Source organism: Phyllostomus discolor, chromosome 2, assembly GCF_004126475.2.
Source record: "Phyllostomus discolor isolate MPI-MPIP mPhyDis1 chromosome 2, mPhyDis1.pri.v3, whole genome shotgun sequence".
Taxonomy (NCBI): domain Eukaryota; kingdom Metazoa; phylum Chordata; class Mammalia; order Chiroptera; family Phyllostomidae; genus Phyllostomus; species Phyllostomus discolor.
The window spans coordinates 116,845,835-116,873,198 of NC_040904.2; the positions used below are offsets into that span (position 1 = coordinate 116,845,835).

The window sequence follows — 27,364 nt, forward strand, 5'->3', positions numbered from 1 at the left end:
AAATAATTCATATGATGACTTGTAGAACACACCACTGGGTTGTCAATCATCTATGGTAAGCAAAGAGAGGAAACCATGACTAAATTATGGATATGGGAGATCCTGTGGAAGTCAGAATCTGAGGGGGTAAAATGAATGAGAGATGAGGAACTGGGTGCATTATAGATGCTTTGCTGTCATCATCAAAACAAAAAAGTTCCAAATGAGATTCCTTGAGGGTATCCTATATTTCTTTTAATTCCCACAAAATTTACTATCATAATAAGTATTTTTAAAAGTTAAAAATCACTCTGGCTGGGTGACTCAGTTGGTTGGAGCATCATGTGATACACCAAAAGGCTGTGGGTTTGATTTGGGCCTGGGTGCATACAAGAGGCAATCAATAGATGTTTCTCTCTCTCTCTCCTTTCTTCTCTAAAATCAACAAAACATATCCCAGTGAATTAATAAGAAGGTTCTTTAGCCCTTGAAAAGTAGCAAAGCAACAAAGAGCAAACTTTACTATTTTTCACTATGATCCATTCCAAAGTCAATCCTAAATGTAAACTTACTTAAGATCAAAAAAATTCTTCAGAAAACTATAGTAATTGTCAAAATACTGTATCATGGTTTTTCATCTAACAAACGCTTATTAAATGTTTACTCTGTGTCCAGCACCACGGATGTAGAAAGCAGTAAAATGTTGTCCATGACCTCAAAGGGGCTTATAGACTTGCAGAGGGAAACATACAGGAGTGGGCAAAAGTAGGTTTATAGTTGTGAGTACACAAAACAGAGTTTGTATATTCCTGTATTGTTATTTATTAATTATTGTAGTAAACCTACTTTTACCCACACCTGTATAAATAAATAAATGCAGCCCTGGCTGGTGTGGCTCAGTGGACTGAGTGCTGGTCTCTGAACCAAAGGGTCACTCATTTGATTCCCAGTCAGGGCACATGCCTGGGTTGCAGGCCAGGTCCACAGTAGGGGGCATGTAAGAGGCAACCACCCGTTGATGTTTCTCTCCCACTCTTTCTCCCTCCTTTCCCCTCTGTCTAAAGAAATAAAATAAACAGAAAAAAAAAAGAGATACAATAAAAATAACATAGGAGCTCTCCAGTTCGGATATTCTTTTAAAAAAATCTCTGCATCACTGATTCAAAAAGCATTTATTAATGTGCAAAGTCTTGCAGAGGAATGGAAAAATGAATAAAAGAATCCCAAAGTTATTGCTTTTCCTTTTATAAATCACATCTCAATATACTCTTCCCAAAGTCCTCTACTGTACTGTATTCGTGCTCGTCTCAACAGTCAACAGAAAAGTTCTTATTCTTTCTCCACGTCTTATTCTCCCCTACCACACACAGCTTCTGCTAGAATCTTACCCTTAGCTATTCTTGATCTGATATTGTAATCTTGCTTTCCTTTATTTTCTTTCCCCCTTTAAATAAGGACAAACTAGTACTGCTTCCTTAGGAACCAGAGTCACTATTTCATTAACAGTTAAGACAAATTATAAACTTAAAGAGTACTCTATGAACAATGGGTTAAAAACACTGATCTGAGAATGACACTTTATCAGTAATGCTAAAATTACTTGCAGAAATATACTGAACTTTAAATACTAAAATAAGTGCACACTGAACTTACTTTTTAGGCTGCAGTTTGTTCATGAAAGAATATTCTTTAACATATCCATCTAATTGGTAGTCTCCTTGTCTCATATTTACAGTTGTAGCAACCTTCGAACAGAATAAACAAAAACAGAAAGCCATTCAATAAATTCTATTTATCCAGAATTCAAACAACTAGTGTGCTATTCACAGATACATTGATGATAGACGTCAAGATACTTAAATCCTCATTAAATAAAAAAAGTGCATATACGTTGTTTTTACCCTATTTGGTAAAGAAATCAGTAATTGGCAATTATGAATTAAACAAGAACATTAAATTAATTAAAACACTTCATTATACCACAATTCTAAAGGAAATACTGGAAAAAATACTTTTAAAATTTACTGTAAAAATTTTACAATATCTTAATGCATGTTTAAAACTCCAAAATACTCAGGAATAAATTTAGTAAGAAAAATATAAGGTCTAAGAAAAGAAATCAAATAAGTTATTGGGGAAAATAAGACAAGGTTCCTGGAGACAATCTCCTAAAATACATCTCCTAAAATACATCTAACATAAATTAACAGAATTCTCAAGTTCATATAGAAAAGATATTATGCAAGAATTACAACAATTTTTAACACAATCATTTGGGAGTGATCTACCCCCCCCCCCCCCGGAGATAATAAAGCTACTGTAATTAAAACACTAGGGTACTGGCACAATAGAGGAGAATGAGCCGTGAAACAAATCCACATATACATGGGAACTTAATACAGAATACAAGTGACATTTCAATTAAATAGAGGAAGGATTACTCAATAAATATTCTGGGAAAGTCAGCTAATCATTCTGAGGAATAAAGTTTACACATACCTTACACCATATATGAGTATCGTAAAAAAATCAAGCATATATACCTTTTTAAAAAACATGACATAAGCACTTAAAAACACAGTGGAACCTTGGTTCTCGAACTTAATTTGTTCCAGAAAACTGTTCAAAAAGCAATTTGTTTGAAAGCTGTTATCTTGTTTGTCATCTGAGAGACACATGATTGATCAAACAAGTATCAGCATGAAAGGACTGTCACATTGAGAATGGAGAACCGAAGTTTTTGAGTGGGAACTGAGACATTTTTTTTCTGTGAACTTGGTCAAGAACTGAAATGTTTGAGAACCAAGATGTCTGAGAAACAAGGTGTGTGTGTGTGTGTGTGTGTGTGTGAGTGAGAGAGAGAGAGAGAGAGAGAGAGTGAGAGTGAGTTGGGGGGGAAGGTCTGCCTAATCAAAGAAAACCTAGAGCAATGAAGGAGGGGGGAAAAGACTAAATAGGAAAATGTCTCTGAAAGGCTCAAGGTAATAAAAAAAATTAAAAACAAAAGATTGGCAGAAAACAGCTAAATACACAGGACAAAGTGTTAGCATCCCCGATCACATGTAGTATTTCTACAAGTTAGGAAAAGACAATTCAAAAAGGAAATATGCAAAGCCTCTGAAAGGGTCTGTTGAAGACATCTGAAAAGTTTGCTCAATTTCACTAGTAGTCAGGGAATTACAATTTAAAGCAAGAAGATGCTTTTTGTTTTCTGTTTTTTGCTCATCAAATTGTCAAACATTAAACAAATGACAAATGGAAACATGAATTTGTTTTGGAGCTAGAAATTAGAAGAACTAATGGAATTTTTTTGGTAGGGGTAAGTTTGAGGAATAGTGAAAAATTGTGAAAACCACCTAAATGTTTACAATGAGGAGATTAGTTAAGAATTATAGCACTTATGTACACAGCTTAGTACGCAGCCATTAAAAGTAATGCAGGAGGTTCTCATGAGAATAAGTTAATGTTGCTAAAATAAAGCAGATGACTAAATGTAATGGTCTCCCATTTCAATATACATCTTTGGTGGGGAAGACAATGTTCTGTCAAGGTTTTAAGTGTGAGGAACCAAAGGCAGCCATGTGTTGTTAGATAATTAGGGAAAAAGTGTTACCTTTAACAAATCACACTGAACTAAATGTTATTTTTAAAAACCCTCCCCCCAATTGGGGGCTAAAACCTTAATTTCTATTTGTCTCCTCATTTATCCCTCTTTGGCTTGACATTTCATAGTAACAGATTACTGTTACTATGAACAGATTTATTTTTTAAGCAAATGTATTAACATTTTTTGTCACATAATAAAACAAAATAAGAATCTTAAAACTGGATTACTGGATCACTCTTCCTATCCCCATCCAGTTCAAAATGCTTGGATTTCTTAATGGCATTCTCTTAGGATCTATAGTTGGGCTGAACACAATCAAGCCTCAGCACAATCTTCTTTGTTTTTCAGCCCTTTTGCAGCTTAGTCTGCCCTCCACAGCCACTCTGCTTTCCATCATTATGCTGCTTTCCCTGTGCAAACAAGAGAACCCTTGCCCTTCTGGTATTGTGTTTCTTTGTGGGGTTTATGCTTACTACACTTTATAAAGAAAGTCCAGCAGACTTTAGAAACAGTCACCATGTTTGTAAGAATGCTATTGGCATGAAGACTATCAAAAGATTTGATGACACAGGACATGTCTTCCAAAGATTTTTTAAAAACTATTAATACAAGTGATTTAAAAGATTTCAGTGAAAACTGTACAGATTCTTAACTTATAATTAAGTATAATAAAAGCTTTCTTCCGCTTCCTACTCTAGCTTCTCATTCAAGTTTTATTTATGGTAGTGTCTTACTTATTTGTTTTGTTACTTGTGGTCAGATTTAATTAGCATTTCTTGTTTGATTTCTGACTTCAGTGATATGTTTAACAAGACTTCCCCATCTAAGATTAAATTATCTGTATTTTCTTCCAGTTTACACTCTCAATTTGTATGTTATGAACATTTACAACCCATATGGGATTTTAATATATATTATATATTGATTGGATAACTTATTCTTTGCTCATGCACAATATATTTTTAGACTCATGTCTGAAAGATGAGTAAATGCTGGTATTTCTGGAATGATACCTAAGTATGGTCCTATTTGGAACGAAATCTGCCATCTGGCTGTGCAAAATTATAGAATGGTTATTATTATTATTATTTTAAAGATTTTATTTATTTATTTATTTTTAGAGAGGGAAGGGAGGGAGATAGAGAGAGAGAGAGAAACATCAATGTGCGGTTGCTTGGGGTCATGGCCTGCAACCCATGCATGTACCCTGACTGGGAATTGAACCTGCAACACTTTGGTTCGCAGGCGGTGCTCAATCCACTGAGCTATGCCAGCCAGGGCCTAGAACGGTTATTATTAAATAACCATTAATATCACCCAACAGCAGAGAAGGGACGTTATTTTAAAAATATACAACTATGAAAGATAAATACTAGTAGATAAATCCATACTATTTACCTACTCTCAGGTATAAGAACAAATGTATACCCTTAACCCTGAATGAAATCATTTTAGGCTTAAGTTTGAAATAAACAGCATCACCTTCAACATGCAAGATAAATTATAAGTTTAACAAGAATATAGCTACTTAACTCTTACTTTATAGATCACTTACTTTTAGAGCATATATGTAGTAAGTTAAAAGTAATAAACAACATTCCTGAAGTATTTTATAAATTCACACTTTTCACTATTTTAGACTGGATTCTTCCATCCTTATTCCAAATAAATACTAAATATCAGCAAAAATCTCAAATTTAAAAACTTGAGTGTGATACTGATTTCATCAATTTCTCAAAGGACTCCTTTAAATAGCAATCAGCTTTGGTGCATCTGGAAAATTTGAATATAGCCCCTTGCTAATAGTCCCAGGGAGGGGGAAAGGAGGGAAGGATGGGACAAATCACATGTCTCCCAGCGACAGAGTCAGAACTAGTCAATAGGATATAAAATAGATATATTATAACCTTAAAATCAAAACTAGTATTTGTAAACGACTATGAACATTTATACAGATATTATCCAAAATAATACAGTATAATGATTTAAAACCATCAAACATGAAATCATTTGCCAAAAAGGCAAAAGTTACTGTTCTAATAAATTTGTCTGTGTTTAAATATTAAAACAGAATGGATATGGGCAGAAAAACTTCTGGCTGCCTGCTCCTTCACTTTCTCTTACTCTTTACCCACCAGAAGACTGAATTGGTCAGGGAGCTTCCACTACAACCACAGGAGCCAGGACCTCCTTGTCTTAACTATGTAGGAGCCACATCTGAGGAACCTACTGTCAAGAAAGGAAAGGGAATAAGAAGTTCCCACAATGAAGGCCTTAATTTGTAAGGTATTTAATTTCAAAATAGACATCTGCTAATATGTATATGTTTCTGCTACAATTAAAACTTTCAAATCTGTAAATGTGTACCGTATTTTCAGACCATAAGATGTATCTAGGTTTTAGAGGAGGAAAATAAGAAAATTTTGAAGCAAAAAATGTGGTAAAATATTTAATAACATAAGTAATATTTCACCAATGTAAATGTAAACAGAACTTAACAGCAGCATTAACAATCATTATTCCTTCCAAATTTGGAGAGGATAAAAGAAAAGAAAAAAGCGGGGAGTGGGGAGGGGAGCATGTCTTACAGTTCGAAAAATATGCGTATATACGTATTTTTAGCATGTTTAACGTGCAAACCAGTTAATCTGCACCTAAATAACCAAGGGTTGACTAGAACATTTATTTTAATGACCTTGAAGCTTGCAGAGAACTTTGATATACTTCAGATTTAACTCTTGCAATACTACGAGATAGAGGCAGGTATTATTTCCGTCAGACAAATAAGGAAATTCAGGTTTAGTGTGACAGAACTAGGATTGTATTCCAGGTCTTCTGCCTCCATAGTAACTGTCTGCCACAATGCCACAGAAAACAATAAATACAAACCCTCATCATCTGATCTCTCAAGTGGAACATTGAGAATTTAGAGATTAAGACAACTTTCCAGAAACATGCAATATAAAACAAGTTACATTTGTATTTGTAGTGAATGCAAACAATGTTCATTAAATTTTATTTTAAACATTGATTTAATCTCATTACACAGACATAAGTCCTGGTGCAACTGTACTATTTTTAGTGCTTCTGAAGTTAACATTAACTTTAGGCCTCTGTTTTATTTCTCTTTCTATACTATGACATCTCTACAAATATAAATTTGATGACATAGAAAGGTTGAGGGGCAGGTGGTGCTCAAAATTTGCTTGCATGGTACTGGGTGAAAAGGAGGAAACAGATTTCTATACTTCACTAAAATAAAAATAAATAGAGCCAATTTTCCACAGAATTCTCCAAAGAGTCAAGACACGGATGCTGAGTAATATATGACCTTAACCTTGTAGTTTTCTTGATCACTCGGAACAAATGTAAAATGGATGGGAATAGCATTATCTTTTGCTAGGCTTCTTGGCTTAAAGATAAGCAGTAAAAATGCAACTAAAAAGTTTCTAACTAGAAGCATGTTTTATTTCTCTAACATTTTTACCTTTAACATTTGGTTATAATGTATTCAATATGAAAAATGATAAAGCTTACCTCACAAGCAGGGCATATAATTGTGCTGTATTCTTCAGTTACTAATAAACATAGTTCACAAAAAGCATGTCCACATTGAAGTTTGTTGTGGTGACCTATTGATGAAATTATGAATTAATCTTTCCCGTTTGTTAACAGTATGCAGCATTAGTCAAAGGGGAATGTTAGAGGAGATTTTCTTGTGTATGAAAAGATATCAAAAGTTAGTTAGAAATGGATGACTTAATATGGTGGTGTAGACAGACATGGCTTGCCTCTTGGCACAACCACATCAAAATTACAACTAAAATATAGAACCAGCACTAAGAAATAATCAGAAATTGAGTTTAATGGTAGTCTGACAACTATCAAATTAAAGAAACCACATCCATCCAGATTGGTAGGAGGGGCACAGACGCTGAATGGGCTGGTCCCTCATCCATGTGTGGTATATAAAAATTTGGGAGGGATTTCTTGGGAGTGAGGAGTCCAAGCCCCACACCAAGCCCCCCTGCACAGGGTTCCACTGCCCTCCTAAGGATAAGTCCCACAACTCTGGCTGCAAAAACCAGTGGGAAGTGAATCGGAGAAAGAAACTTCTGGAGTCCTGAGCAGTCCCTCTGAAAGAACCCACACAAGGACTCACCCACTCAGACTCACTCCCTCTGAGCTCCAGCACCTGGATAGCAGCTTGAAAGACACTAGAGGTATAAAGGGAGGAACTGAAGTATCTGGCATCAAGGTGATCAGAGGCCATTGTCCCTTTTCTAAATCTCCCCCCTCCAAGAGCCAGCATGTTGGTGCCATATCTGAGACTCCATCAACCTGGCTAACACTGTTTGACCTGCCTTCGAGATCACTCCACCCAACTTATGGGCCCACCCAAGCTGCTTTTTCTTATGAGTGGCTGGTCTTGGCTCATGTTTCACAACTTCCTAAATCTTCTCAAACAACAGCTGGCCTCAGTGAGTCTCAGGCCTGGTACTAGCAGCAGCCACCAGATTCACAGCTTGGCTTCACCTGGGAATCTCCAAGCCCAGCACAAGTAGCAGCCATCTCAGATTGCTTTATAGCTCAGAAAGGGTGGCCCTGGGCAAAACACAGGTGGGGGCTGACCTTGGCCTGCACCACCCAGGAAACCCTAGGGCCAGCACACCCAGTGGACAGATGCAGTCCACTTTGGAACACCACCAGTCTGCTCTTGCACAGCTGGTCCTCCATGGAGAGTGGAGGTTGCTGGTAAGTGATCACAGCCAGTCCTTGCAGCTGACTGGCCTGGGTAAATTCCTCCCATTGGTCTGCCAACAGCAACCAAGGCTCAACTACAAGAGGAGGGGATACTAAGCACACACAAAGGGTATACACCCTGTTTACCCAGCTTGGGTGATAGGGGAGGCTGTGCCACTGGACCCTATAGGACACCTATGACATTAGGCCACACTACCATTACATAGAGTCAAAGCTGCTCTACCTAATACATAGAAACACAGGGCGGCTGCCAAAACAAGGAGACAAAGAATCATGGCCCAAATGAAAAAATAGATAAAAACTCTGGAGAAAGAGCTACACGAAATGGAGATAAGCAATTGATCAGAAGCAGAGTTCAAAACACTGCTATAAGGATGCTCAAGCAATTTGGTGAGGACTCAGCAGCATAAAAAGACCCAATTAGAAATGAAGGATACAGTAATTTAAATCAAGAACAATGTACAGGGAAACACAGTAGAGTGGATGAAGCTGAGAGTCAAATCAATCACTTGCAACGTAAGGAACAAAAAACCACCAATCAGAACAACAACAAGAAAAAAATCCAAAAAGACGAGGAAAGTATAAGCTGGGTCTGGGACAACCTCAAGAGGTCTAACACTCATATCACAGGGGTGCCAGAAGGAAAAGTGAAAGAGCAAGAAATTGGAAACTTATTTGAAAAAATAATGAAAGAAAGCTTCCCTAATTTGGTGAAGGAAATGATATTCAAGTCCAGGATGCAGAGTCCCAAACAAGATAGATGCAAAAAGGCCCACTCCAATATACATCATAATTAAAATACCAAAGGTTAAAGATAAAGAGAAACTCATAAAAACAGCAAGAGTGAAAAGTTAGTTACCTACAGGTGAATTCTCGTAAGACTGTCAGCTGATTTCTCAAAAGAAACTTTTTTGCAGGCTAGAAGGGATTGGCAAGAGATATTCACAGTCATGAAAGGCAGGGACCTACAGCCAAGATTGCTCTACCCAGCAAAGCTATCATTGAGGATTGAAGGGCATATAAAGAGCTTCCTAGACAAGAAAAAACTAAAGGAGTTCATTACTAAAACATTATCATATAAAATGTTAGAAGGCCTTATTTAAGAAGAAGATCAAAACTGTGAACAATAAAAATACATTTCAACAATTGAATCTAAAAAACAAACTAAGCAAACAAGAACAACAGAATCAGAATCATGGATATAGAAAGCATTTTGATGATTGTCATGATGGGAGGGGGTTGTGGGGAAAAGGGTGAAGAGGTGAGGGGATTAAGAAGTACAAATAGGTAATTACAGAAAAGCCATGTGGATGCAAAGTACAGTATAGGAAATGAAGCAGCCAAAGCGCTTATACCCACAACCCATGAACAATGGAGGTGGACTGTCTGAGGGAGTGGGTGGTGCTGGGAGGAGGGGGGCAAAGGGGGAAAAATCAAAATAATAGCATAATCAATAAAATACAATTTTAAAAAAGAGATAGGGAAAGAGGAGAGAAAAGAAGAAGAAAAGGAAAAAGGGATTACTTATTAAACAAAATTCAGGAACACCTATACTTGTCAGAAGGAGTGAGAAACATCAGAAGAAAAACCAGGCAGAGCTACATATTTCACCGTGTATAATGTGCATTCACGTTTTTGACCCAAATTTTCAGGAAAAAAAATATTCTGTTTTAATTTTTAATTCAATTTTTTATTTACATGAAGAAACAAAACTGATTATTCTATTCCAGGGTATTATTTTGCACATGGACATCATTTTTGCTTTCTAGAGTTACACTTTTAATGCACAAGCATAAATAAAAGAATTAAAAACATTTATAGAGATCAGGAATTAGTACTACCCATATATAATGCACATCCTTCTTTTTCCCTCAAAATTTGGGCAAAAAGTGTGCATTATACACGGCAAAATACACTATGTAATATTGTTTGCATTAATTCAGATAGCTTGTGGTACCTATGATACTTTCAATTTGCCATGTCTTAAAATCATACAAAGTGCTCTAACATTCTTCATTGGCTCTGTGTAAACATCTGGCTAAGTTGGCTGAGAATGTTATATGCAACCTAGAGATGGGAAAACATTTTGGTGGTGTGGCTAATTAAATGGTATAATCCGACTCCAGCCTGGTTCTGTTTCCAAGTGCAATTCTAGTTTTTTCTAGTTGATCATACTGCCCTCTACTAATTTATACTTCCCATCCTGTAAAGTAGACACAGAACACAGATATAAGACATCGGTAAGATGCTACTAAGATACTGGCAATGACAGAAACTAGATGCTACTACTGCCACATGCATGATCCATGTAAAGATCATTTTCACAAACCTAGCATTTATGAGGGAAACACCATAATCTTAATCGAAAACCCATTATCAAGATTTTTTATTAAACATTGTTAAAATATTTATTTAGAGGGGAAGAGAGAAAGAGAGGGAGAGAAACATCAAGGTGTGAGAGGAATATCCACTGGGTTGCCTCTTGCACACTCCCCCCTACACCAGGGCCCTGGCCTACAACCCAGGCATGTTCCCTGACTGGGTATCAAACCAGCAACATTTTGGTTTATGGGACTCAGCCCAATCCACTGAGCTGTTGGGGACAGCCCTGCCTGGTCTCAGGAAGCTGTAACCCCCCATGACTTAGGCTGAGTGAAAGACCTCCGGACCAGGAGACACTGAAGGAGACAAAACTTATTCCCCTGGCATGAACGCTACCTATTCGGTGCCTGGCTTCCTAAGCTTGATCAGTTAGCCAATGACGGGTAAGATTTCCCATGGAGGGAATCACCTAAGACAGGCATGATCACAAGGAGGCCTCTGGGAAGAAACTCAGGGGCTGTGGAAATGAAGGGGTGATGGACATCAACCCCTGCCCCCTTGGCTTTATCGAAGCCTGAGTCCTTGTTCTTAGATGTGAGAAACCCAAGTCTCCTGGCTGCCTTTGTCACCTCTGCCCAACTCAAGCCTGCGGAAATAGCAGAGGGGTGCAGCCCAGACCAGAAACGGCGGACCCCCGGGGTAATCAGGCCTGGGACATAAAATATAGAAAATCCTGTGAGATCTGTTTACTGGAGGATGTTATTGAATTAGAATTTAAAGGCACAGACAGGAAACCAAAAACAGCCCTTTGGGCCCTGTAGTCCTTTCAAATGATAAAACTCCAAACTCTGCCCAGAATCCCAGCAGGGGTTCTGTCAGCATCTTTGAAAGTCACCTATTTCTTTTAATCTTTTCTGCCAGACTGTGAATCCACAAACTAAGTCTCTATTCTTAATAAAAACCTGCTTGGGAATGGAAACAGCGTGCTCCCCACCAGAGAGAGTGGCCATTTGGTTCCTGTTTCCCCACAGGACCCGGTTGTCTCTGTGTATGTTTTTCTCATGTTTCGATGAGCATCTGCAGCAGGGATGGATACTGCTGGCCAGTATCCGCCACACTGAGCCACAGCAGTCAGAGCTATTATTAAGATTCCACTGCTGATATTATACTTTAAAAATACCGAAACACCAATTCAAAAGAACCTCTGCACCCCAATGTTTATAGCAGCACAATTTACAATAGCCAAATGCTGGGAGCAACTTAAGTGCCCATCAGTGAATGAGTGGATCAAAAAACTGTGGTACATTTACACAATGGAATACTACACAGCAGAGAGAAAAAAAAAGGAGCTTCTCTATCCTTTGGGACAGCATGGATGGAACTGGAGAGCATTATGGTAAGTGAAATAAGCCAGGCAGTGAAGGGAAATACCATATGATCTCACCTATAAGTGGAACCTAATCAACAAAACAAACAAGCAAGGAAAATACAACCAGAGACATTGAAATAAAGAACTGACTATATAACCAGAGAGGAGCAGGGAGAGGGATAATGGGGGAAAATAGGGGAAGGGTTATCAAGGAACTTGTATAAAGGACACACAGACAAAGCCAAAGTGAGGACTTTCATGGGTGAGAAGCGAGGATGGGTGGGGCAGGGAGGTGTGATGAGGTGAAAAGGGAGACAACTGTACTTGAATATTAAAAAAAAGATTTTAACTCTCTAAGTAGAACTTAAAATTTATCATAGTAAGCATGTTCTTAGCTATGCAACTTCAAAAGGATGTCATTTTACAAGACTGCAAGACCAAAAGGAAAGGAAACTAGATAAAATCAGTCATCTTTCACCAGCAAAAAAATTAGTGTTCTTGCTGATTAATAACTGCATTATTTTGATTAAAATAACCTAAAAAGTTTTAGGCCCAGTAGCTCAGTTGGTTAGAGCATTGTTATGATACTCCAAGGTTGCAGGTTCAACCCCTGGTAATGGCACATATAAGAATCAACCAATGAATACATAAATAAGTGGAACAAATTAATCTCAATTTCCCACTTTAAAAGCAATACATTTTTTTAAAAAGCTTTAGTTTTTAAGCCATGTGAAGTATCTGAAACTTGCTTACTAACAAGCTAACTTTTTAAAGCTCTATTTAAATTCCAGAGATAGTACCAAAAATATCCAAACTGTTTAACTGTTTTGTCTTTATAAACTTCTTATACTGTACAAATCAAAATAACTTGTGGTATATTACTGCTTACAAAGGAGGAAGTACTTTTCACAATTCTAGATGCATAACCACCACCTTTCCAGATGAGTATTTCTAAGCATTGTAACATAGAATACTCAAGAGAACCAGTGATTTTTAAAAGGTCATGTTCTAGAACTTCTTGTAGCTCTTATTTCCTTCAAACAATGGAGACTTTCTATACAACAGTCAAGATCAAAACTCAGATTAGGAGAAAGTTGGCTTCCACCAGGTAAACACAACCCACCAATTTTTCTCTACACAGATTCACAAGTCCCCAGCTGAGTCTACCTAGGAGGGACTAAGAAAACTGATGGAGTGACTCACTTTGAAAGTACAAACATTAAACAATTACACAGGGTAACAAGACTTACCATCATCTCCAGGAGTTGAAATTCAACAACTAATCCCTGTCGGAGACAGAGCAGTCCAAGGCACCAATACATTTTTAAATGTATACAGTCCAATACATTTAAAAATGTACTTTACATTAAAATAACTTGAACCTGCTTTCACTTGAGCAGAATCTAAATTAGCAGATCAATGCGAACCTAAAACTGCTCTAAAACAAAGTCTAACATATATAAAATACAGACCTTGTATAAAGAAAAAAATAGCAGATCAATAGGAAGGCTGTGTATGTATTCCCTCGCACAAAAAAACACAAGATGCATAACAGGAATTCTTCGTGGCAAACAGCAATAATTCCCTCCTCCACCAAAAAAAAATCTCTAATAGCTGTTTAAGTCAGGAACATTTCACAGTGGTCTACTTGTCACTTCTACAACTAAAACTACACAAGAGATTCAAGGCCCATTACGTCTTGACCGCAAGGCCCAGACTCTTTCGTGAACCTGTGGGCGTTTTTCCAACCGGTGCTGTGGTGAGCACGCAGTGTCCCGTGGGAACGTGAAGGGGAAGCTACCGAGGAGGAGGAGCGAAGCACCCACAACCGACTTCGAGCTCTACTCTGCCCCCTGGGGGGCGACAGGAGGTGTCCTGTGTGACCGTTTCCAGTCAGCCCAAATGCTGATAGCCTAGCTGCTCCCACCTTCGCTGGCCTCGCAGTCTCCAAGCCCGTCGCCCCGACCGAGCCCCCCCCCCCCCCCCCCCCGCCCAAACTGACCCTTGGGCTCCTCACCAGAAGCTCTAGTTAGCCTTCTTTCACAACGAGCGCACTGACTTTCAGCAGCTACCCACTGCCGGCCCTTCCTTTCCATCTGCTGATAGGAAAATAAGGTGAGGCGACCTGACGAAGATTCTGCCGCTGCCGACTTCTAGATTCTAGGAGCGTACCACGTGCCAGTCCCAGCAACCCTCGCGCCAGCCACCAATCATGGAAAGCATTACTGCAGTTTGCCAATCAGCAGGCTAGGAGATTAAAGCCCGCACCCTCCACTTGACCCCACCCCTCAGCTTCACAACACCCCCACCCCCCCTCCCGCCAACGGTCGGGCACGTGTGGGGAGGCTTTCAGTTTTATCCCAGTAGCTTTACTGCCGAGGAAGAGCGCGTGGCAGTTTGAAGGACCGTTCACTTTCAAACCTCTACCTAAGGTGTCACCCACTGAACACTCAGTGCATCACATCCGCAGTTCCCATGTTATTACATACTCTGTAGTAGGCCTTACAGGCAGCCAGCAATCCCTGTATTGAAGGGATCCCCCTTCCCTGGTATCTATCAGGACCAGAAAACCTATACCTATTTAAAAATAAAGTATTTTAATCCCATATTTGAATCATCTGCTAGGGATTTGAAGGCTTGATTACTATTAGGTTGCCCAAAAAGTCCGCATAATTTTTTTCCATAAAATAAAAGACACATTTTTCATTTTCAACAATAACTATTGATTTGGATATGTTGAGTATGTTGGCTGGTTCCCAGTGGTAGACAGGTGATCTCAATTAATGTCTCAATTTGATCGCTATCAACTTTAATTGGTGTACCCACCTTGGAATATCGTCCAGCAAGAAATCTCCAGCACAAAACTTCACAGAACCACTTCTGACACCTTTGATCAGTCATAGCACCTTCTCCATACACTGCACAAATATTTTTTGTGTGTTTCAGTTGCTTTTTTTACTTTTCCTGAAATAATAAGCATAATATGCTAAAACTTGCACATTTTCTTCCATTTTCAATATTAAAATGGCTACACAAAAATTCACCAATTCTAATGTTTTTTATTTGCACCCATGACAACTGATATGACAACTGTGACAATACAACCTAACAAAATTGTTTTAGGTGAAGTTAAAGATAACTAAGTGCTACTAGATCAGTCTTACTAAAAAAAAAACAAGCAAATATTTTGCCCAACCCAAAAGTAGGTTCAGTGGAGAACCTATCAGTGTCTACTGGTGGGAAATTCAATTAACCATTTCAGACTAAGAGATGGTCATCATTACTAACAGTCGTTGAACTGGGAGTGGTTGGTGAAGCTAAGAATTTATAAAGAACAGGACAAGTATAATCTCTACCTGAAACAGTAACCTCTGTTACGGTAGCTTGTGGTGAGTTCCAGAGGGTAGTTAGAGACAATAAAAGTCACTATACTCCGGGAAGATAAAGTCAATATGGCATGAAGAGCTTTCCTAGAGGACATGGGGTTTGCACTGGACCCTAAAACCAAGGTAGAACTTTAGGCATAAAAAGGAAAGGAGGCATTCCAGAGAGAAGGAACAGCATAAGCGAGGGAAGGTAGATAGGAGATGCAGTGCTGTCTTTGGAAATTAATTCATCGACCTCTTGGCCAGAGTATTAATTTCCTTAAAATGAGTTTTTTTGAGAGGATATTGGGGTGGAATTTTGGACAGTCTTGAATGTTGGACTGAGTTGGAACTTTACCCTTCAAGCAGTAGAGTTCTGGCTAAGTGTGTGACCAAGAGACGAAGTCCCTGTGGCAGGTGTATTATGGAGTAAGCACCTGGAGATGATGGCAGGGTGCCTTCAGCCTTTAAAAATAAGAGCCTGCACATATTCTTTATTTCCCTTCTACATTTTTTTCTGAAATATAAACAGAAGTTCAAAAGCTCACCTGTATCACAGAAGCTCCAAACCAGGGACCTGCTTAAGTGATCATGATATTCTGAAAAAAAAACCACCTGGAGCACTACTAAATGTGGTCATGCCATTTGTTACTCACATATAAGGGAGTTCACTGACATCAGTGGGTCAGTGCAAGAGAAACTGCACTTCCTCCACTCTGAGGCTCATTATAAGGGGTTCAGACAAAGGCCACATGGATCCAGGTTACACAAACCTACATGTAGCCTAGGTGTACTACTTACATTAGTGTGTACGTGCAAATGGAAAAGGTCAAGAAGCAGTCACAGGACAAGACACCAACAAGGCTGTCCTATTGTCACAGGACAACAAGAAGATAAGGAAGGAGTTACAATCCATTCCCCAAATAATTCACATTCCTTCTGGTCAGAGATCCTCTAACTAGGCCTCAGTCATGGATGGAAGGGGGACGGGCCATGTATTGACCCCACATCATCCATGATCAAAAATCTTTATACATTGTTTTCTTAGGGAACAAATACTTAACTCACCCCCATGCTACCTATCCAATAGTTTCTGTTACTAATCCATAATGAAACCCATAGTACTAATCAATCCAATATTCCCATGTATCATGCTGAATCTTCTACAGTTTTGTGAGTGGCTTTCCCTGCTCCGCTATCTGGAATGCTCACTTCTTCCCTTTCATCCACTCATATGCCCCTCATTCTTCGTGGCTCAGCCTTTGAACCACTAATTACTCCTTGACACTTACGCATTTTTCACTGTACTCACCAGTGCTCTAGCAAGTAGCCATAATATCCTTTTCCACCAGGATATCCATTCTGTAATTTTAATAATGACAATCTAATTGCACAGAGGTTCTTCTTGGGTAGTAATGTAATGGGGTGCTGAGCTAGAGGTTCCTCAAAACAGAGAAAACCCCCACAGCTATCATTTGGGGGATGGGGGAAGCAGAGCTGGGCCATTGAGAGTGACTTTGCATATCTAAAGAACTTAGCCAGTGTTTCATTAATGCTAAAAGCTGTGCTGGCCTTGCTCCTCAGAATCAGGGAGATGGGCATGAATCTGTTGCTGTGCCTGGCCTGCGTAGGTACCTGGAGCCCAGACTGACGATGGCAGCCAAGAAAGGCAGAAGAGACCAGCCTACTGGCAGGTGTAATCCAATGTGGAAGGAGTCAGAAATGGGGTTATAACCCTGGCTGGTGTGGCTAAGTGAATTGACCTGGGGCCTGAGAACCAAAAGGTTACCAGTTCGATTCCCAGTCAGGGCACATGCCAGGGTTGCAGGCCAGGTCCCTAGTAGGGGGCGAGTGAGAAGCAACCACACATTGATGTTTTTCTTCCTCTCTTTCTCCCTCCCTTCCCCTCTCTCTAAAAAAAAAAAAAAAAATCTGAAAAAAAATCTTAAAAAAAAAGAAATGGGGTTATAGAGGAAGATCCACCCCAGGATTTAAACACAAGTACAGCAGCCATGCTAGAACTCCAGACCATGTGGGAAGGAGAGTAGGAGAGCCATAAGAGGCTCCCTTCCCTTCCCTTCCCACCCACCTCTCTTTCTTGTTCTTGACCATGCACCTTGGGAGTGGAGAAAAGGGTCTTAGGGTCTTAGCCATGGGGTTTGAAAGGATGCAGAAGGACCTCCACTGGGCCACCATGAATGTGCAGTTTTGGATTAAGAGCAGGAGCCTGGCCCAGTATGAACAACTGGGAGAAGCCAGGAATGCTGAAATGAAACCAGGAGAATGCTGAGCTGAGGATTTCTGTTTCTTTTCCTGAGAGACAGTACCTCTGATTGGCCTGGTTTGGCAAGGGGAGACAAGACTGTGTGATTACAGGTGGATTTTTTTGTTTGTTTCTAAAGGGAATGGGATTTAACACAGAATTCCATTATTCTAAACCTGTATAACTTCCGAATAAATAGTTCCTATCCTTTTTGTAAGACTCTGGCATTGGGAGTCATGGTTCTTATTGGTGGCAGGCAATAGAACCCAGAGCAATAGAATCCCATGGTTCTGTTACAATAATATGTATCTAATGTGGTCCAGTACAGAGGAGTCATTTCTGAATATCATCAGGTGTGCTGGAGAGAATTATGACTTTGGTAATTCCAGAAGTTAAATAAACCTTGGATAAATTAGGGCCAGTGAGAAATACAATAATAAATGTTTAGACTCCATATGTCAGGTCTTAATACTTCCTCTCAAATAGAACAAGCAGAATTATTATCTTAACATGTAATTTAGATTGTTTAAACCCTGTTTTTGGAATCTTCTAGTGACTTCCTATTGACTGTGACAAATCCTTAAAATGGCATTCAAGGCCTCTCTAGCTTCTCACTACTATTTTGCACTACTTCTCACTATGTTCTAGATACACTCATCTTTTTCAGTTCTGTACATAGATCAAGCTCTTTTCAATAGGACTTTTGCCTGGAACTGTCTTCCCTGCACTATAAAAAATTATCATATCCCCACAGAAGGAATAAAGAATAAAATTATGAATACCAAGTACCCTCCAGACACTTTAAAAAATAATCTAATTTTATACAGATAATCTGGTTTTATTATGCCTGGCCAATTTACTCACATGTTGGCCAATTCTTTATTCCCCCTTGTGTTTCATATGTCCTTCTAAGATAATTTTTCTACTTCAAGGAAATCCTGAAGAAATGTATTTAGTGAGGATATGTTAGTGGCAAATACTCTTGGTTTTTATTTGGATAACAAGGTATTTTTACTTAATCTTCATCCTTTTTTAAAAAAGATTTTATTTATTTAGTTTTAGAGAGTGGGGAAGGGAGGATGAAAGATAGGGAGAGAAACATCAATATGTGGTTGCCTCTTGGGAACTCTCTACCAGAGGTAGGAAGACCTGGCTTGCAACCCAGGCATGTGCCCTAACTGGGAATCAAACTGGCGACCCTTTGGTTCTCAGGCCTCCACTCAGTCCACTGAACTACACCAGCCAGGGCTCACCTTCTCTCTTGAGTTATTATTTAGTAACATAAAATTCTAAGCTGACAGGACTGCTGGCCAAGATGGAGGCATAAGTAGACACACTGTGCCTCCTGTATAACCAAGATAAAGATAACAACAATTTAGAAACAGAATAACAACCAGAACTGACAGAAAATTGAACTATATGGAAGTTGGACAATCAAGAAGTTAAAATAGCCCTGGCTGGTGTAGCTCAGTGGATTGAGCGCGGGCTGGGAACCAAAGTGTCCCAGGTTTGATTCCCAGCCATGGTACATTCTTGGGTTGCAGGCCATAACCCCCAGCAACCGCACATTGATGTCTGTCTGTCTGTCTGTCTGTCTCTCTATCTCCCTCCCTTCCCTCCCTAAAAATAAATAAATAAAATCTAAAAAAAAGAAGTTAAAATAGACCCATTCATCCAGACCGGTAGGAGGGGCAGAGTTGGGCAGCTGGGCATGGGTTGCGGCGCGGAGATCAGAAAGCGTTGGGACTGGGCATGTAAGGCATCCAGGGTGCGCAAGACCACAGTGGGTGGACCTTAAGTGCTCAAGCGGCAGCTGGCAGACCCCGGCCAAAGGGTGGCAACTGGCAGACCCAGCAAGGCAGCGATTGTGAAGCAAGGCACTGCATATAACCCAGGATCCAGCGCTGGGAAAAAGAGCCTTGGGACACTGATTGAAAACACCTGTGGGGGTTGAGGTGCAGGGAGAGGCGCAGGGAGAGACCCCGCCACCACATACAGCGTCACAACCCAGCGACTGGGGTGCCCTGCCCTGGTGAACACCTAAGGCTCTGCCCCTCATACATAACAAGCATAACCAGACCAAAGAGAAAAAAAAGATGACTCAAACAGAAGTGAAAGTTCTACAACCAGTACTTTTAAGTGACCGAGAGATAGCCAGCCTATCAGATGCACAGTTCAAAGCATTGGTGATCAGAATGCTCACAGAATTGGTTGATTTTGGTCACAAATTAGATGAAAAAATGAAGGCTACAATAAGTAAAGTGAAGAAAAATGTACAGGGAACCAACAGTGATGGAATGAAAGCTGGGTCTTACATCAATGAAGTGGACCAGAAGGAAGAAAAAAATATACAGTTAGAAAAGAATGAAGAAATAAGAATTCAAAAAAAGGAGGAGAGGCTTAGGAACCTCCAGGACATCTTTAAACGTTCCAAAATCCGAATTATAGGGGTACCAGAAGGAGAAGAGGAAGAGCAACAAGTGGAAACCTTATTTGAACAAATAATGAAGGAAAACTCCCCCAATCTGGTGAAGGAAATAGATTTCCAGGAAGTCTAGGAAGCCCAGAGAGTCCCAAAGAAGTTGGACCCAAAGAGGAACACACCAAGGCACATCGTAATGAAATTACCCAATATTAAAGATAGGGAGAGAATCTTAAAAGCAGCAAGAGAAAAGGAGACAGTTACCTATAAAGGAGTTCCCATAAGGTTATCAGCTGATTTCTCAAAAGAAATCTTGCAGGCAAGAAGGGGCTGGAAAGAAGTATTCAAAGTCATGAAAAGCAAGGACATACATTGAAGATTAGTCTATCCAGCAAAGCTATCATTTAGAATGGAAGGGAAGATAAAGTGCTTCCCAAATAAGGTCAAGTTAAAGGAGTTCATCATCACCAAGCCCTTATTATATGAAATGTTAAAGGGACTTATCTAAGAAAAAAAGGGTCAAAAATATGAATGCTGAAATGACAACAAACCTGCAGCTATTAACAACCAAACCTAAACAAAAAAAACTGAAAAAAAAACCAACCCCCAAACTAAGCAAACAAGTAGAACAGGGATATAACCACAGAAATGGAGCTCACATGGAGGGTTATTAGTGGAGAGGGGAAGGGGGGAATGGGTGAAAAAGATACATAGAATAAGAAGCATTATAGGTAGACAGGGGGAGATTAAGAATAGTATAGGAAATGGAGAAGCCAAAGAACTTACATGTACAACCATGAACATGAACTGTGTGTGGGGGGCAATGCTGGAGGGTGAGGGGGACAGTGCAAGGATGAGAGGGATAAGGGGAGAAAACAACGGGACAACTGTAATAGCATAATCAATAAAATACACTAAAAAAAGAAAAAAGTAGAAATTGAAAGTTACAAAACCATCACAGGAATGTAAAATACAGTATAGGAAATATAGTCAATAATATTATAATAACTGGATGTGGTGCCAGGTGGGTACTAGACTTACAGAAGGACCATTTCGTAAGTGGTATCAATGTCTAACCACATGAACAGCTGTCAACCTGAAATGAAACTAACATAATATTCAATGTTAGTTTCCCAAATAATCGGAATTGAGAAATAAAAATATTTTTTAAAGGATTTACAGTTTCTGTGTATTGTTTCAGAATTTTTCCCTAAGCTAAACATTCATTTTATTCACTATCTACCATAAGCTTTACTACCTTCTCTTCTCTAAAATTCAGCTTTGTTGATGGTATTTGTGTAGGAGTGGGAGGAAGTCAGGTGCAATGGAAACATAAGAGCCCAGTAATTTGGATGGACAGGGTCATGAATCTTGATTTACCTTTCATATGTGTGTCCCCACGTATATACCATTGGTGTAGTATCATCTGAGAACATGACACATAGATAGATAGTAGATAAATAGGTAGATATTCCACAATAATTTTATAGTGATTTTTAAAAAAAGAATTAAGTATATTATAAGTTTGATTCTGCTTTTGTTTCAATAAAACTTTGAACTTAACATTTTTCTTCTAGATTCACTACAAGTGTCAAATTGTCATTAAAATTGTTACAGGTATGTAATTAGTGAGTTATTGGAGAAGGAAATGAGCAAATGCTATCAGACATTAAACCTGATTAATCAGGAAGGGGCAACTTCACAGACTCCCTGGGGGACAGCCTTATCCTGCAAAGGGATTTAATAATGTCTGAACAGGCAGGAAGAACCAGTTTTCCAATCTCGAGGGGAACAACCAACTCATTCCCACAGAGAAACAGGTGGAGAGATAAACAGTGAGGGGAGTTCCTTTGCTGAGCACATGTGCAGTAGACGCCAAGATGACAAAGCAGAGCTTTGAAGAATGCACAGTAGTGCATTCTTGTGCAGTGAAAAGGTATGAACTGTCTTCCATATATCTTCTGGAAGAGACAGAATACCCAACTCTTTCAAGAAGTGACTCTGGTTTTTTTTCCCTAAAAAATCTACAAGGCTGTGAAGCAGAAAGGATCTTTGGAAATCACTGAACCCTACCTCTTCACTGAAGATGGGGAAGCCAAGGCTCAAAACCACTCTGACTTTCTTGGGCAGAGCAAGACTCATGGTGTTCTGATTTCTGGACCATGCTCCCACACTTTACTACACTAATTGCCACATCCACTTCCAGAAAACTCTACTATGGGGAATTATAGCAGAACCACAGGGAATAAAAGTTGGGATCAATGAAGACGTGACAAGTGCTCCTCTTAGCCAGATTTGTGGGCTTTTGATGGGGATCAGCAAAACTTCAAACTTGTTGTTGTGAAGAGTTAGGGGACAAGATGGGGACTTCCATGTCCCTTCTTGAAAAAGAATCCCAGGGAGAATTCTGGGGTCCTAAAGTTTGGGGAAGAGACCTGAAGGGAACTGAGTCCTAACAATAAGTTTACATCTGACTCCTCAGTGATTCCTGTACATCTCTCTCATTCCTGTCATTCCAAGGCATACACACACTGTTGTATACATCATATTTTCTTCTTTTGGAAACACAAAGCTGTAGACACTGAGGGAAAAACAACACCCATGTTTTTAGCAGTTTTGTTTGTTTCCATTGAGACAAGTTATTAGGATTAGGAAATCTCTGGGGTGAGTTGGGGAATGGTGCAGAATCAGTTCAAGCCTGTGCTCTGTGTCTACTCTGTGGTGAGATATAATAGAAAATTACAACTTGTTGGTTTAGACTCTCATAGACACTGGTTGTGCATCTATGATGTGAACTGTAAGTCATTCTTGCTCTATGGGCCTTTGCTCAGGAGCCTTCATAAGGTGTGGGTAGGTACATGTCTGTAGTTCTGTGTTCTCAACATTTCCAAACTCTGACCTGCTTTCTCTCATGGACAGAAAGCTCCCCATGACTCCTCTCAGACTTTGTAAAAGTATAAAACCTTTCCTGTGAAGTTCATGTAGCAGAGTCACTTCTTAGGTCTTACAGTGTCTTGTTATGGTGCTCTCTGGCTGCCATTTTTGTTCTAAATGCCATTTTTACTGTTCATATTCTAGTCAGATATGTGATTAAATGAGGTTCACCAACCCTGATTATGATTCTAACAGAGATGGCATCAATTTTGATGATATCTTCAGGGAGAAGATGAAATAGATGAAGGAAGATTTGAGAATTACAGGTAAATGTGGATCTGAGAATTATGGAAGAATGGTGGCTGAGGGTGGGCATGGGTCACAGGATCACTTGGGTCACATGGACATACGTACCATCCTTTTCTCACTGGGAAAATTCAATTCTCAGCCTCCCTCTGCCTCTTGGAGATTGTTCTCTCATCTCCTCCCCACCCAATCATCTTTCACCTTAAAAGCAAATAAACTCATATCTGAATTGACAGGACTTTTCCAGAAATCTGTATTCACTGGCCTTCCTATATTTACTGGCCTATCTCATTTTAGTGAAAACAAAATACTCAATGTCACATTTCACCATTGTATTTACACATAAAGCTGCTTTCAAATCCTCAGCACCTCCTTCAAACCTCCCCCCCGCCCCCACCCAGGGCTCAACCCAGGGGTGGATTCCCACCAGCAGCAAGCACTCATCAGATCTCTGTAGTTGGTCTGCACTATCCATCTTAGTACCCAGTTAGTTATACTCTATCCTATTGGTATAATTGTTTCACATGAATTCATATTGGTTTTTGAGGCAGACTGCATTTTCTTTAAAAAAAATTTTTTATTCAATTTATTGGGGTGACACTGGTTAACCAAATTATAAAGGTTCAGGTGTACAACCCTATAATACATCATCTGTATATTGTATTGTGCGCTCACCACCCCCCAATCTCCCTCCATCACCACTTATTTCCCCTTTACCTTCTGCTACCTCACCCCACCCGGCTTTCCCTCTAATAATCACTATACTGTTATCTGTGTCTATGAGTTTTTTTTCTTTGCTTAATCCCTTCATATTTTTCCAGCCACCCTCAAACACCCCCTCTGACAACTGTCAGTCTGTTCTCTCCATGAGTCTGTTTCTATTTTGTTTGTTAGTTTATTTTTATTCATTCAATTCCAAATATAAGTGAAATCATAAATTACTAGTCTTTCTCTGACTGACTTATTTCACTTAACATAATAACTCTCCAGGTCCATCTGTGCTTTTACAAAGGGTAAATTTCATTATTTTTTTTATGGCTGAGTAGTATTCCATTGTGTAAATGTACCACAGGTTTTTTTATCCACTCATCTACTGATGGGCACTTGGGCTGCTTCTAAATCATGGCTATTGCAATTAACTTAAAACTTATTGTAATTTAATATAGAATTTTCTTAAAGATGCCCACCCCCTGTAATGAGCTATTGGCACTCTTCCTTGTAGTGGTGGTGTGTGAGAAAGACAGTGGGCCAAAATGAAGATGAAGCAGTGGGCAAAGGCAGATTATGTAGAGCACTGTGGGCTATGCTAAAACTTTGAATTTCATAAAGCAGGGGAATGACATGATCTAACTGCTTCCTTTCTTTAATGTTGGTAGCAGTGGGTTGAAGAGTTTTAGTTGTTGTGTTATTGTTGTTGTTAGCTCCAGAAAAATCCTCCTGGCCTGGAGATTCTCCTGCCCATGATACTGCTTACCAATGAGATAAAGAAGGGTATGGGCCTGCATACCACAGAGGCAGCAGGAATGCTTATATTGAATCAACTTGGCTCTAAAGACACTTCTTACCTATGTGACCTTGGTAAGTTATGTTACCTTTCTGACCCTCTTTTTCCTCTTCTGCAAAATGGTCACAATAATAGTCCCTGTCTCATAGAGCTGCTCTTGGGGTTCACTGAGGTAAGACATCTGTTTGAATGAGATGTGTTCTCATCTGTAAAGTGCCCAGATCATCAGGTTTATCGTGAGGATCAAGGGCGAAGGGCTTTGTAAACAGTCCACGAATAAAAGTGTAAGGTATTAACCCTATTCTTAAGTGTCTTGTGATCTTCCCTGTTCCTGGTGAGGTTAATGAGTAGAAAGCATTCAGGCTGTGGCAGGGGCAGCCTATATGAGGTCTGGCCGGGAAAAGTCCAGCTGTTGTTAGTTAATAAAATGAGAGTGGCTTGCCTGACATCATTGCAACCTGGCAGGCTAGGAGAGCAGACTGGAATGGGCATATGGTGTGCACAGTGACAACTTCACTGTACTAGTCAGTGGGGGTAGTAGACACCATTGAGTGAACATGTGTACTGTGTGGCCATCACATTCAAAATGACCGAGCAAGTACAGCAATGAATCTGCATCAAATTTTGCATTAAGCTTCAACATTCCTCTGCAGAAACTGTTCAGGTGATTCAGAAAGCTTTCAGAGATGATGCAATGAGTGCTGTGCAAATAAAAGTGTGACACAAATGCTTTAAAGATGGTCGAGAATCTGTTGAAACTGATCCACATTCTGGAAGGCCTGCAACAAGCACAACACCTGAGAAAGTTGAATGTGTATGGGCTGCAATGAACAAAAATCAGCAATTGACTTGCGAGAACTAGAAGCTGATCTGAGGATTCCAAAAACTACTGTGTCTGATATTTTGATACAGAATCGACATGAAACGTGTTGTGGCAAAATCTGTTCCACAGCTTCTGCTACCAGGGCAGAAAGAACATCATGCTGCAGTTGCTAATGACTTGATTCAAACTGCTTCCAATGAACGGGATTTCAAGAAGGTGATAACCAAGGGGAGGGAATTTCAGGGGAAAAGGGGAAGGGTTTACAGGAACAAGTATAAAGAACACGTGGACAAAAACTACAGGGGGTGGAAATGGGAGGGAGGTGGGGAGCACTTGGCAGGTGGGCTGGGATGGGAGTAAAAGACAGAAAACTGCTTGAACAACAATTAAAATAAAAAAATTTTTAAAACCTTAGAAAATTGATATTTTTAAGCCCAAAAACAACGGTTTCAAAAGATTCAGCTTAATAAAATGCTTAATTTTTCAAGTTAAAGAAAAAAAGAAGAAGAAGAAGAAGAAGAAGAAGAAGAAGAAGAAGAAGAAGAAGAAGGTGATAACCAGAGGTGAATGGTAGGTCTATAGCTGTGATCTGGAAACAAAGGCCCAGTTGTCTCAATGGAAGTTGCCTGGTTCTCCACCCCCAAACAAGGCACGGCAAAGTCACAGCAAGATTAAGACCATGTTAATTGTGTTTTTGATTGGGAAGGTGTTGTCCAACATGAGTACACCCCTCCAGGTCAAACAATTAATGAGTACTACCTAAATGTTTTTCATTGGTTGAAAGATGCAACATGATGAAAATGGCCACAGCTGTGGACAACTGGTGATTGGCAGCTTCATCATGACAATGTGTCCACACATGCAGCACATCTTGTGCAGAGTTTTTTAGTGAAACATCAAATAACCCAGGTGACTCACCCCTCTTACAGCCCAGATTTGGTGTCTTGCAACTTCTGGCTTTCCTCAAAACTAAAATCACCTTTGGAAAGGAAGAGATTTCAGATCTCTTCACTTTCGGACATTCAGGAAAATATAAAGGGGCAGCCAGTGGTGATTCCAACAAATGAATTTGCAGAGTGTTTTGAACAGTGGAAGAGTCACTGGGAGAACTGCATGAGGTCCCAAGGTGCCTACTTTGAAGGGGACTGAAATGTCATTGTCCTATGTACAATGTTTCTTGCATCTTCTTCAATAAATGTCTCTATTTCTAATAGTACATGGCTGGATACTTTGTGGACAGACCTCACAACTATAAAGATGAGTAGTGTGATGAATCAGGGACACCCTTCCCATGACAACGTTTTCTGAAATTCCACAGCCAGACTGCATTGCAACATACATTATAGGAGTGAGACATAGAAAGGAGCTCTCCCATAATTCATAATTTTGCCAACTCTCCTCTTTGGTTGATCTCAAGATCAACTTTCAGAGGTTGGTTCAGGCGAAGTATGACTCCCAGCAATGTCTGGCCACAGTGCTTTGTTATCCAGACCTCACTTCTCAGAGCCTTGGTGTCCCTTCCACAGGATGGAAGTATAGCAGAAAAACTTATTGTTCATTTCATTTCCACAGATGTTATAAAATTGAATGAAATTTTTAAAGTAGTATAAAACCATTCAAATACTTTTGAGGTTTTCCTTCGAATGTTAGTACATAAAAATCATGATGGAGAATCTTTTTGGGGAGTGTGCTCTCTTGAAGTAAAAGAGACATAAATAAATAGCTTTGCATTTTCATGGGTATTTGTGAGAGACAGTATCATATAG

The 27,364-nt window shown here is 39.5% G+C and overlaps 1 protein-coding gene across 1 annotated transcript in view; it reads right to left on the reverse strand.

Annotated features, from left to right (window-relative positions):
- RNF17 (ring finger protein 17) overlaps positions 1-14,176 on the reverse strand; it is a 145,563-nt gene extending 131,387 nt beyond the window's left edge. Inside the window, exons 1-3 of the mRNA XM_028531988.2 lie at positions 14,059-14,176; positions 7,124-7,218; positions 1,633-1,724 (exon numbers count right to left, since the gene is read on the reverse strand). Coding sequence (XP_028387789.1) covers positions 1,633-1,724; positions 7,124-7,218; positions 14,059-14,137 — 266 coding nt within the window. The 5' untranslated portion in view covers positions 14,138-14,176. The remainder of the gene's footprint in view (positions 1-1,632; positions 1,725-7,123; positions 7,219-14,058) is intronic.
- Between the last annotated feature and the right edge of the window lie 13,188 nt (positions 14,177-27,364).